At 52.8% G+C, this 12,390-nt stretch overlaps 1 protein-coding gene across 1 annotated transcript in view; it reads left to right on the top strand.

Moving 5' to 3' along the window:
• fat3a (FAT atypical cadherin 3a) overlaps window positions 1-12,390 on the top strand; it is a 78,255-nt gene that overhangs the window by 55,639 nt on the left and 10,226 nt on the right. The window contains exons 11-26 of the mRNA XM_084674030.1: window positions 1,585-1,781; window positions 2,712-2,865; window positions 2,969-3,202; window positions 3,388-3,774; window positions 3,907-4,121; window positions 4,217-4,354; window positions 4,858-5,001; window positions 5,099-5,296; window positions 5,409-6,213; window positions 6,724-6,855; window positions 7,236-7,390; window positions 7,593-7,829; window positions 7,956-8,202; window positions 9,980-10,133; window positions 10,692-11,395; window positions 11,993-12,106. Coding sequence (XP_084530156.1) covers window positions 1,585-1,781; window positions 2,712-2,865; window positions 2,969-3,202; window positions 3,388-3,774; window positions 3,907-4,121; window positions 4,217-4,354; window positions 4,858-5,001; window positions 5,099-5,296; window positions 5,409-6,213; window positions 6,724-6,855; window positions 7,236-7,390; window positions 7,593-7,829; window positions 7,956-8,202; window positions 9,980-10,133; window positions 10,692-11,395; window positions 11,993-12,106 — 4,215 coding nt within the window. The remainder of the gene's footprint in view (window positions 1-1,584; window positions 1,782-2,711; window positions 2,866-2,968; window positions 3,203-3,387; window positions 3,775-3,906; window positions 4,122-4,216; window positions 4,355-4,857; window positions 5,002-5,098; window positions 5,297-5,408; window positions 6,214-6,723; window positions 6,856-7,235; window positions 7,391-7,592; window positions 7,830-7,955; window positions 8,203-9,979; window positions 10,134-10,691; window positions 11,396-11,992; window positions 12,107-12,390) is intronic.

Below are 12,390 nucleotides of genomic sequence, written 5' to 3'. Positions count from 1 at the left end.
TATATCTATTTGTATAGTGTCTCACTCACTCACATACTTACTCTCTCACTTCACTCACTTCACACACGCACGCACTCACTCGAAAGGGGGCATACTAGAGTATTCAAACCTTACTTCTGATTAAGCAGCTATCACTAACAGATTTGCTTTGATAAATATAAGCATATCAAGTTTTTAGGAGTCAACCCGTTCCTCTTCTCATCTAAAATATGTCCTGCTGTGCTGAAAAGTCTCTTGTACAAGGTGCAAAGAGGAAGATTCATGCTGCTTGTGCGAGAGCTTGAAAGCGGTTTTTATTGGCCTTCCAAAAAGCAGTGGCTGTCCGTGACCCGTTCGAATGCGGGTCTCACATAGTAACGACGCACAACCGACTATTTTCCGATAGACAAAAACTATGACAAACTATATAGTATGGCTTCAAAATGTACAATTAGGAGGCTAACAAGTAACATCAGCAGGTAGTAGCATTGCTAAGATTGCTAATGGAAGCTAACTAAAGCTAGCTAGCTAGCTTCCGTCTTGGAAAAATAACTCTGGTGGAAGCGTCGGAAATATTTAGAACTCACGCATCTAAAGGTTAAAGAATCATTTCTTACCACTGGCGGCTTGCAATGCCTATCTAACGTTTATTCAAACGTCTCTGATAGTAGTTCTCACAGATTTTATGTCATCTGATCGGCCATGTTTGATCGGCCGTTTTGAGAACGCCAAAACCAATGATGGGAATATTGGCCGATATGGATCGGCGCCGATCAGATCGGGCATCCCTACTTACTGGCAGTCTTTGTAAATGCGGAGTAATATATAATTAGGTGCACTTTATGCGTATCTTCCCACCTTTTGGTTGGAACTCCCACTTTCCCTATGACCCTCCCACTTTCCCCATGACCCTCCCACTTTCCCCCTGACCCTCCCAATTTCCCTATGACCCTCCCACTTTCCCCCTGACCCTCCCACTTTCTCCCTGACCCTCCCACTTTCCCCATGACCCTCCCACTTTCCCCCTGACCCTCCCACTTTCCCCCTGACCCTCCCACTTTCCCCATGACCCTCCCACTTTCCCCATGACCCTCCCACTTTCCCCACGACCCTCCCACTTTCCCCACGACCCAAACGCACATTGAAAGCGCAACTTGCCTGTTCTCGCTCATGTGGCAAGCAGTCTGCGATTTTACCCAAGTGCGCCCTGTTTGTAAATAGCCCGCATCATTAAGTCGGACTTTGCGAATAACTAACGCCTGGAAAAAGGCGCAAACGGCTTGATAAATGAGGCCCTGTGTGTTTATACACGTTTGAGTCATTAGTGATGGAGCAGTGAAGAGGCTGTTGGTGAAGGGCTCTTATTGAAGTTGCTTGATGGCTCCCTACGTACATGCGCGCGCACACACACACACACACACAGCAGTCTGAAGTGTGTGAGCAGGTTTGTTTTGGTCTCAGTACTGCTGTAGGTGGATGTGGTGTTCAAATGTTTGGAGTTGAATGCACATACGCTGTAGTTAGAATGTAGTGTAAAGACCCTTGTTTTAGGGTCCATGTGAGGGGTCAGAGGTCAGGGTCAGTACTGATGCTGTGTGTCTTCAGGAGGGAACCCGCGGGGAGTGTTTGCGCTGGGCCAGGTGCAGGGGGAGTGGAAGATGTACGTGAAGAGACCACTGGACCGCGAGGAGCAGGACCTCTACACACTTAACGTAACCGCTAGCGACGGACTGTTCGTCACCAGGGCAACGGTGGAGGTGACGGTGACAGACGCCAACGACAACAGTCCCATTTGTGACCAGGTGAGTTTCTCCTACACACACACATGCATGCATCTCATGCAACACACTCACTCACCCACACTGTGGGCCTCATGTGCTAACGCTTTTGCGCCCACTGCAGGCGCATTCGATTCGCAATGTGCGCGTAAAAGCATAGAGAGGTATGTACAAACATGCCGTACTGAGGTAAAAGCGCAGACTGCCTGTCGTGAGAACTGAAAATGGCAAATTGTGCTTTTCCGTGTCATGCATATGCATTCACAGGAGGGTCAGGGGGGAAGTGGGAGTTTCCCATAAAGAGATGGGAGAGGATGCGTTAAGTGGCCTAATTATGTATTCTGCGGTGTGTACAAAAACCGCCTGTGAAACCGCACCTCTTTACAGTGAAAATTCTCAGCTTTTTAAAAGCAGGCGTAAACCAGGATGCGCATTTGCCTCCTGGTGAAATGGCACTTTTGTAGTTGAGTGAACACAAAATCATTACGAGTTACAGATTCAGCAGCCATGCAATATTACAGTTACTGGAAGAAATCAAAGATTACATCGAATCTCCGACTCAGCGTTCACATTCCATTCCAGCAGTTGTTAAACTCCTCGCTACATTACAAATATTGGCATCAGGATCATTTCAAACAGTCATCGCTGTTTTGACTTTGGTGGCTGATCCATGATAGAAAGAGAGAAGGAGGCCCATTCAATTGCGCGATTAAATGCTCGCAATGTCCGGTATTGTCGGCGGAGAAAGGCGCAGATTACCCAATGACCTGCATGTTTCGTAAATACGACGTAAACTGAAGTATCACAGCATGGGCAAATTGCGGGTTGGCCATGGCGCTAATAACGCTACGTTTGCGAATGTACGTACATTAGGCCCTGTGTGTTTTAACTGTGTGTGTGTTTTAACTGTGTGTGTGTTTTAACTGTGTGTGTGTTTTCCCTGTGTGTGTGCAGGCGCTGTACACAGCTTTGCTGCTGGAGGACGTGGCGGTGGGCCGGGTGGTGCTGAAGGTGGGGGCGTCTGACCCCGATCTGGGGCTCCACTCCTGGCTGCAGTACTCCCTCCAGGGCCCAGGGGCCCTGGACTTCACCATGGACCCTGACACTGGTAACCCTCTCTGCTGTCACACCCAGACACCAGTGTGTATGTGGTTTGTGTGTGTGTCTGTGTGTGTGTGTATGGTGTGTGTGTAACGTGTGTGTGTCCCCAGGTGAGATCCAGACCGCGGCCCCTCTGGACCGGGAGAAGACTCCTATGTACCGGCTGGTTGCCCAGGCGATAGACGGGGGTGGTCTGTGGTGCCGGTCTGTGGTGCAGCTCACCCTGCAGGACGTGAACGATCACGCCCCCGTGTTCTCCCTGCCGCTGTACGCAGCCAGCGTCTACGAACACACAGCACCCAAAGCCCTGCTCACACGCATCCAGGCCAGCGACCCCGACGAGGGTGAGACCACTTCCTGCTCCTCTCTCTCTCTTCCTGCTCCTCTCTTCCTGATCCTGGATGAAATGGGGAGAAGCGGGGATCAGGAGAAGAGAGGTTAATGAAACACAGATTGATGGCATACTGGAACCTCTCATCCTGCCTGTATCTCAACCTTAACCACTCTCTCTTCCTCCTCCTCCCCCCAGGCTCCAGTCGCAGGGTGCTGTACTCCTTGGCTGACTCTGCGGAGGGCAGCTTCTCCATTGACCAGACAACAGGCATTGTGGTTCTGGAGCGTTCCCTGGACCGCGAGCAGCAGCCGTCCTACCTGATCACGGTGCGGGCCTCCGACCAGGGCTCGCCACGCCTCTCCTCGCTGGCCAACGTGACCGTGACGGTGCTAGACATCAACGACAACCCCCCAGTGTTCTGGCGTCGTGACGCGCTGGCCAGCGTGGCGGAGGATGCGGCCGTGGGGGAGGAGGTGCTCAGAGTGCACGCCGCCAGCAAGGACATCGGCACCAACGCAGAGATCACATACAGCATCCGCTCTGGGAACGAGCACGGGAAGTTCCACATCCATCCTCTGACTGGTGAGGAGAGGGGAAAGGGGTGCAGTGAGGAAGGGTGAGGGAGGAGGATGGGCTCACAGTGAAGGGTTGGGAGGGAAGGACGTAGAGTTGGTCTGTTTACACCCACTTTAACCCCTCCTCTCCCTCCCCCAGGAGCCGTCCTGGTGTCAAGCCGTCTGGACTATGAGACCTGTAAAGACTACTTCCTGACTCTTGAGGCTACAGACGGCGGGACTCCGCCCCTCAGCGCCGTCACCACGGTGAACATCAATGTAACGGATGTCAACGACAACGCCCCCATGTTCAGCCGGGAAGCTTATGTTGCTGTGGTAGCGGAGGATGCCGCCATAGGGGAGCCTGTCGTCAAGGTGAGCCATGGAGCAGAGATGTTTGACCTGTGTGTGTGTGTGTGTGTAAAACCTGTGTGTGTGTGTAACCTGTGCGTGTGTGTGTGTGCGTGCAGCTGACAGCAGAGGATGTGGACAGCCAAGTGAACGGGGAGGTGGAGTATTCCATCATTAGTGGAGACCGAGACAAACACTTCTACATCAACCCTGTAACTGGCCTCCTAAAGATCAACAAGCAGCTGGACCGAGAGATGGTGAGACACACACACAGGTTACACACACACACAGGTTACACACACACACAGGTTACACACACACACACAGGTTACACACACACAGGTTACACACACACACAGGTTACACACACACAGGTTACACACACACAGGTTACACACACACACAGGTTACAAACAATAAACTTTTAGATTTGTTGGTAGCTTAGTTTATTTAAGCAAATATGAAAAAAGTGCTTCTCAACAACATTACCTACCCTGCTTTAATGTGGTTCTCATGGGCAAGTCAGAAGTGAGTTTTGTGTGCTTGCTCCCCCAGGTGTCAGGGTACTCTCTCTCAGTGTGTGCTTGCTCCCCCAGGTGTCAGGGTACTCTCTCTCAGTGTGTGCTTGCTCCCCCAGGTGTCAGGGTACTCTCTCTCAGTGTGTGCTTGCTCCCCCAGGTGTCAGGGTACTCTCTCTCAGTGTGTGCTTGCTCCCCCAGGTGTCAGGGTACTCTCTCTCAGTGTGTGCTTGCTCCCCCAGGTGTCAGGGTACTCTCTCTCAGTCAGGGCCCAGGATGCAGGGTCCCCCCCCATGTTCTCCACTGTCACGGTCAACATCGACGTCTCCGACATCAACGACAACCCGCCCACCTTCAGCCCGGCCAACCTCACCACCGTCATCCAGGTGAGGGGCACACCGGGGCTTCAGTGAACACACCTTTAAAAACTTCAACAAATCTATAAATGTTGATCTCCTGTTTCTCCTCCTCTCTCCTCTCCAGGAGAACAAGGCCATTGGCACCAGCATCCTCCAGCTGTCCGTCACCGACCAGGACTCAGCCCACAATGGTCCTCCGTTTGAGTTCCATATCCTGTCTGGCAATGAGGGCGGAGAGTTCCTATTGGAGCGCGACGGGACTCTCGTAGCCAATCAGGTGTTCAGGAGAGAGCTCGCCACGGAGTACGTCATCATGGTCCAGGTGAGGAAACCTTCCGATTGGCCAGCTTTACCCTGTAGCTGTTCTAATTGGCCAGTTCTACCCTGTAGCTATTGTGATTGGTCCCGCCATGCTGAGCTCTCCCCTCGTGCAGGTGAAGGATTCTGGGAAGCCTCGCATGTCATCGTCGTCCACGGTAACGGTGCGTGTCATAGAGGAGAGTCTGCACAGGCCCGTGGCGTTGCCCCTGGAGATCAGCATTGTCACCATGGAGGATGAGTTCCCAGGCGGGGTCATAGGTCAGCTCCATGCCACCGACGCCGACCCTTATGACGCTCTGGTGTTTGGCCACGCCCCCCCCGCCCAGCGCAGCCTCTTCAAGATCAGCCCCCGGGACGGCCGCATCATCGCCCTGAGCGGGCTGGACGCAGGCCGCTACGCCCTCAACGCCACGGTGACGGACGGACGCTTCACCGTGAGCGTGCCCGTGAGCGTGCACGTGCGGCAGGCGTCCCAGGAGATGTTGCGCCAGGCGGTGACTGTGCGCTTTGAGAGCGCCGCACCGCACCACTTTGTCGCCACGCACCTCGACGCTGTGGTCCGGGTGCTGCGGGTCGCCGCGGAGACGCAGGGGAAGAGGGACGAGCTGCACGTGCTCAGTCTGCAGCCCGTGAGCGGGACACAGCAGCTGGACCTGCTGGTCGCCGTGGAGACGGCAGAGGGAGGGTTCTACCAGGCAGCGTACCTGACGCAGAAGCTGAGCGCTGCCAGGAGGAGCCTGGAGCACCTGCTCAGGGTGTCGGCCATCCTGGAGAAGAACTGCTCCGGCCTGGACTGCAGGGGTGGACGATGCGAGCAGAGCATCCAGCTAGACTCACACCACCTGGTGGTCTACTCCACCCCCAGGATCAGCTTTGTGTCTCCTCGCTTCCACCGCTCCGCCCACTGCTCCTGCACAGGTACCTCAAGACACACCACACACACACCACACACACACCTCACACACACCACACACACACCTCACACACACTCCACACACACTCCACACACTCCTCACACACACTCCACACACTCCACACACACTCCACACACACACTCCACACACACTCCACACACACACTCCACACACACTCCACACACACACTCCACACACACACTCCACACACACACCTCACACACACACCTCACACACACCTCACACACACTCCACACACACTCCACACACACCTCACACACACTCCACACACTCCTCACACACACTCCACACACACTCCACACACACACTCCACACACACTCCACACACACACTCCACACACACACCTCACACACACTCCACACACACCTCACACACACTCCACACACTCCTCACACACACTCCACACACTCCACACACACTCCACACACACACTCCACACACACACCTCACACACACCTCACACACATAGTAACATCTCAGTACCCCCCCCAGACTCCAGCTGCCCCCCCTCAGGGCTGTGTGAGGGGCAGCCCTGCCCCGGGGACATGCAGTGCGTGGCCTCTGGGGGCACTGCTGGGCCCTACGTCTGCCAGTGCCCTGCTGGGAAGCTGGGGGAGTGTGCAGGTGAGTGCAGAGGACCCTCTCTCTCTCTCTGTGTGTGTGGGTGTGGGTGTTGCCTCTATCTGCATGGGTGTGTGGGTGGGTGTGGGTGTTGCCTCTATCTGCATGGGTGTGTGGGTGGGTGTGGGTGTTGCCTCTATCTGCATGGGTGTGTGGGTGGGTGATAGTATGATCGATACAGGTTTCTTCTTCTTGGGGTGTGTTTCTATGTAGGTATTGTGTGTTTGTGTATATGTGTTTCTAGTCTAGGTTTACCTCTATTCTTAGGAAAATACTGTGGTTAGGGACTCTAATGACTGTATCCTGTGTGTGTGTGTGTGTGTGTGTGTGTGTGTGTGTGGGTGTGTGTGTGTGTGTGTGTGTGTGTGTGTGTGTGTGGGCAGGCCAAGCGTCTATCAGCTTCTCAGGGAACAGCTATATAAAGTACCAGGTGTCAGACGGCTTCCGCGGAGAGATGAAGCTGGAGCTGCGAATCAGAACCCTGCAGAGCCGCGGAATCATCATGTACACACACTCTGACCCCTGCACTCTGCTCAAGGTACACACACACACACACACTCCTCATACACACACCCACACACACCCATACACGCATGGACTTCAGACGCCCATGTTTCTACACTACTCATCTCTTGTAACCTGTTTTTCTGTTTAACTAAACTGTAATGACCGTTCACAACTGTTTCTTTTACAACGGACTTAACTGACTGTGTACCCCCCCTCCATGGCTCCTCCCCCAGCTGGAGGAGGGGAGGCTGTGGTTCCAGCTGGACTGCAGCAGCATCCCTGGTGTGGCCTTGGGAGCGCTGGGCATCTCAGGGCGGCCCGTCAACGATGGGAAGTGGCACTCCGTGTCCCTGGAGCTGAACCCCAACTTCACCAGCCTGGCTCTGGACGACAGCTACGTGGAGCGACGCCGCGGGCCCCCCCGCATGCTGCCTCTCGGCCCTGACGGAGCCATCTACTTTGGAGCCCAGGTGGGCGTGCGTGACTGACGTTTCAGCCTCACAAGCATCAGCTGTTATAACACCACAGCACCCTCTAGTGGGGATCTACAGTTACAAATCCAGCTCACGTCTCCCTTCTTGTGCGTGTGTGTCCAGGTGCAGCCCCCCAACCCCGGCAGCCTGCTGGACAGTAAGAAGGGGCCCAGGGTGCTGGATGGGTTCCAGGGCTGCCTGGACTCTGTGGTGCTCAACAACAACCAGCTGCCGCTGCACAACAAGCGCAGCCGCTACGCTGAGGTGGTGGGCCTGACGGAGCTCAGGCTTGGTTGCTATCTCTACCCCGACGCCTGCCTCGCCCTGCCCTGCCTCAATGGGGCCACCTGCACCAGCCTGCCCTCTGGTGGTGAGTGCTGGAACACAAGCTGCAGGGGATCGTGGCCACTGGAATTCTCTCACTTCCTCCTCGTTGTTCAAGAGGAGACACACACACTCATTCACACACTTACACTCACACTCGTACACACACACACTTACACATTTTTTTATTTCCTGGCTATATCGTACAACAAACTTAAGCTAGCCTACGAAGCTACCATGGAACAAAGCAGAAGGCAACAAGAAGAATCTCTGCTTTCACTGTATGTGTGGGGAAAAAACTTAGAAAGGTTGAATTAATTTGTGCATTTTTGGGGGGGACTAGAAAAACTTGAAACCTTCTTGTGTGGAGAGACAAAACATATTTTTTTTAAGTTTAGAAAATAAAGTTTAGAAAGGTTGAAACATTAAAAAAAAAATGTTTTAAAAGAAAAAGTTTCAAAAGGTTGAAAAAATATTTAGCTACAAATATTTGGAAACTAAAAGTTTGCATCACTTGATGAGGACTGTACTGTACTCTATTGCGCTCTGCTAAAATGTTTCTGTATTAGGCTTCTCTGTCCTCCCCTCTCCTTTCTGTGTGTTTGGGGAAAAAACATTTTAAAACATTTACCAGAGTCCTTTTAGATATGAGTATATTTACTGCCATCTCTGATGAACGGACACACACACACACAAGCTCCCCCACACACACACGTTCACACGCTCACACATGCTCACACACACTCACACGTGTATGTGATAAGGTCTGTGAGCAGTCTCCCAGGACGGTCAAGTCTCCTTGAGGGATGGAGGAGGAAGTCATTGATTGCTGTAACCATGGTGCTGTGCCATGTGCCGTGTGCCAGCTGGCAAGCCTGGCGTCATGGTTACCTCTCCAGAGCCGGGGGTCTCCCTCTCCAACATCTCAGATGAATAACAAGTTTTCTGCCCCTGTTCCCTCTATCACCCTCCATCCCCCATAATTGACCTCTACAGACTCATCACATTTCCTGTAGTCAAATCTCACACTCAAACACACACACTCATGCTGTGATACCCCCTGTTATTACTGTTGTCATGCCTGACTTCTGTCTAAAGGTTATCTGGGGCTTTGTGTGTGTGTGAATAGGCGAATGTGTGTGTGTGTGTGTGTGTGTATATGTAAGCTCACTCTGATAAACACAATGCCATTTCCCTGGTTTGCCGAGGTGATTTCCCTACTGTTTGTGTGTTTGTGTGAGCCGGAATGTAAGTGTTGTGAGCTGGCGTGTGTGTGTGTGTGTGTGTGTGTGATTGTGTGTGTGTGATTGTGTGTGTGTGTGTACTAGAGTGATTTCCCAGAGGTTTGTGTTTGTGTTCAGGCTGGCAGGCTGGCTGGCTCTCACCCCTGCCAAGTCTCCACGGCAACGCTGCCAAAAACCAAAACAATGCATGTGCACACATGAACACACTCCTGCATGTTTGTGATAAAGTTTGTCTGTCTGTGTGTGTGATAAAGTGTGTGTTTTGAATGATGAGTGTGTGATAGTATGTGTGCTGTGTCTCAAATGTGTGTGTGTCTAAGCTCTGTCCCAGTACCACATGTCTCCTTTATCCTGAACGCTTCATTTATTCTCTCCTCCTGTCTCTTCTCTCACCATGTTTCTTCTTTTGCCTTCTTCCCTCTCTCCCTCCCTCTCCCTCTTTTCTCACCCTCTCTTCCTCCACCTCCCTCCCTCTCCCTCCTTCTCTCTTCCTCCCTGTCCTCTCCCTCTCACCCTCTCTTCCTCCACCTCCCTCTCTCCCCCCCCCCGCTTTTCCTCCATGTGCTCTCCCTCTCCCAGGTTTTGCGTGTAGTTGCAGCCTCCAGTACACCGGTGGGCGCTGTGAGACAGAGGTGACGGCGTGCATTCCCAACCCGTGTCAGAACAGCGGCGTGTGTAAAGCCCTCGGCAATGCCTTCCTGTGTGGCTGCAGACGAGGCTTCAGAGGGTTGACGTACGGATCTATCTACATATATATACATATCTGTGTGTCTGGATATCTATCTACTCATCTATGTATTTTAGTTTTATCTTTCTGTACCAATATCTCTCAATCTTTCTATCTACGTATCTTTCTATCTACGTATCTTTCTATCTACGTATCTTTCTATCTACCCGTCTTTCTATCTCCTTCTTACCCACCCGTCTGTGTGGGTTATGTAACCCGGTCCTGTGCTGCTGTGGTTCCTGCTGTGCTCAGGAGGTGGCAGTGTGAGCTGCGTCTCAGAACTAGAGGGACTCTCACAGGGGACTTTCAACTTCACTGTTATATATATGAATACATACATACATACATTCTTTCGTCTGTGTTGTGAGACTCTGTTGTCTGAAGACAGTAGATTAGAAGATGGTCTGATGTCTCCCTCTACTCCCCTTCTGTAACTCCAATTCCCTCCATCCCCTCCTCCCTTTATCCTTCCCTGCCCCCTCCCTAACTCTCCTCCAACTCCCTTCATCCCTCTCTCTCCCCTCCGCTCTCTAACTCTCCTCCCCCCACCCTCCCTCTCCCCAGATGCCAGGAGGATGTGAACGAGTGTGAGCAGGGGTCTCCGGAGGGGGAGTGTGAGAATGGTGGGGTGTGTGTGAACACTCACGGATCCTTCTACTGTAACTGCTCCCTGGGCTTTGTGGGGCAGCGCTGCGGGCTGCGTCCCGTGGTGGTGCCCGACATGCAGGCCGGCCACGCCCTGCTGGGGAAGGAGGAGCTCATTGGCCTGGCTGCCGTGCTGCTTGTCATCATCGTCCTGATTGTCCTCTTCATTGCGCTGAGGAAGAAGGTGTTCCAGAAGAACTACTCCCGTAACAACCTGTCCCTGGTGCAGGACCCGGCCACAGCCGCGCTGCTCAACAAGGCTAACGGGCTGCAGTTCTCTGCACTGCGCTGCTCTCCGGCCGACAGCCTCAACTTGTACGCGGAGGCGGGGCTGGGGCCGGGGCTGGGGGCCGGGGTCGGGGGCCCCCCCCAGGTTCCCGTCAGGCCGATGGCGTACACGCCGTGTTTCCAGGGCGACCCCCGCACCACACTGGACAAGATGGGGGACGGGCGGGGGGCGGAGCTGACGGAGATGACCACCTTCCACCCTGAGTCGCCAAGGATACTGGGCACCGGCGGGCGCAGGGGCGTGGTGGTGTGCAGCGTAGCACCCAACATGCCGCCCGTGTCGCCATGCCGATCTGACTGTGACTCTCTCCGCAAGAGCCCTTGGGACGATGAGGGTAAGAGAGATACAGTGTGATCTTCTTATCCTGACACACTGTGTGTGTGTGTGTCTGTGTGTGTGTGTGTCTTATAAACCATCTTGTTTTCCAGGATGTGCAGTGTTGTCAGCAGCACATCCATATTCATATTACACAGAATCATCCCCTGGTTAACAAGTCCTTTCTACTAATTAGACAAGCTCGTTGGCTTCACATCTTCACGTTTGGTATGGGTGTGTGTTTTCTGCCAAGCAGCCTTCTCTGCCTACGTCAAAGCTGGGTGTGTGTATATTGTGCTATAACAAATACTCAAGGTATTGACAAGCTTTCCCCCTGAGTTTCTCTCTCTGTGGCCCAGCGTAGTTCATGCATTATGCACGCACGCACGCACTCACACACAAACGCAGTCCCTTAGCCAACCACTGCTGCCAGCCAGTCTCTCTTGTAGAAATACAAGACACTCAGTTGAATCATTGTTAACCTCCTCCAATCAAACATGATGCCCTTCCCTGATCCCTGATGTTATCCTCCTCCAGTCTAACATGATGCCCTTCCCTGATCCCTGATGTTAACCTCCTCCAGTCAAACATGATGCCCTTCCCTGATCCCTGACAGGTAAAATGGTGGACATGGGCGAGGAGGTAACCTGTTTCTCCGGGAGCAACAAAGGAAGCAGCTCCGAGGTCCAATCATTGAGCTCCTTTCAGTCCGACTCCTGCGATGACAACGGTAAGACCCGCCCTCTTCTCCCCATCATCCAGCCATCACCTTGGACGCCAGACATGTAGACGCGTCGCAGGATGTGTTGAACAGGAAGTGTCACTTGTCACAGGCACAGCGGAGCTATGCACGTTAAGTGTATTAAGTCACAGTGTAGTATATATAAGTGTAGGATATCTAAGTGTAGGATATCTAAGTGTAGGATATCTAAGTGTAGGATATGTAAGTATAATGTAGAAGCATATTGTATGTCCTGTAGTTTTGAATCAGCCTGCATGTTAGATAAGTTATCC

This window comes from Hypomesus nipponensis, chromosome 15 (genome assembly GCF_054491055.1).
Source record: "Hypomesus nipponensis isolate SF chromosome 15, ASM5449105v1, whole genome shotgun sequence".
Classification (NCBI taxonomy): domain Eukaryota; kingdom Metazoa; phylum Chordata; class Actinopteri; order Osmeriformes; family Osmeridae; genus Hypomesus; species Hypomesus nipponensis.
This window is presented reverse-complemented; position numbering and strand designations above follow the sequence as displayed.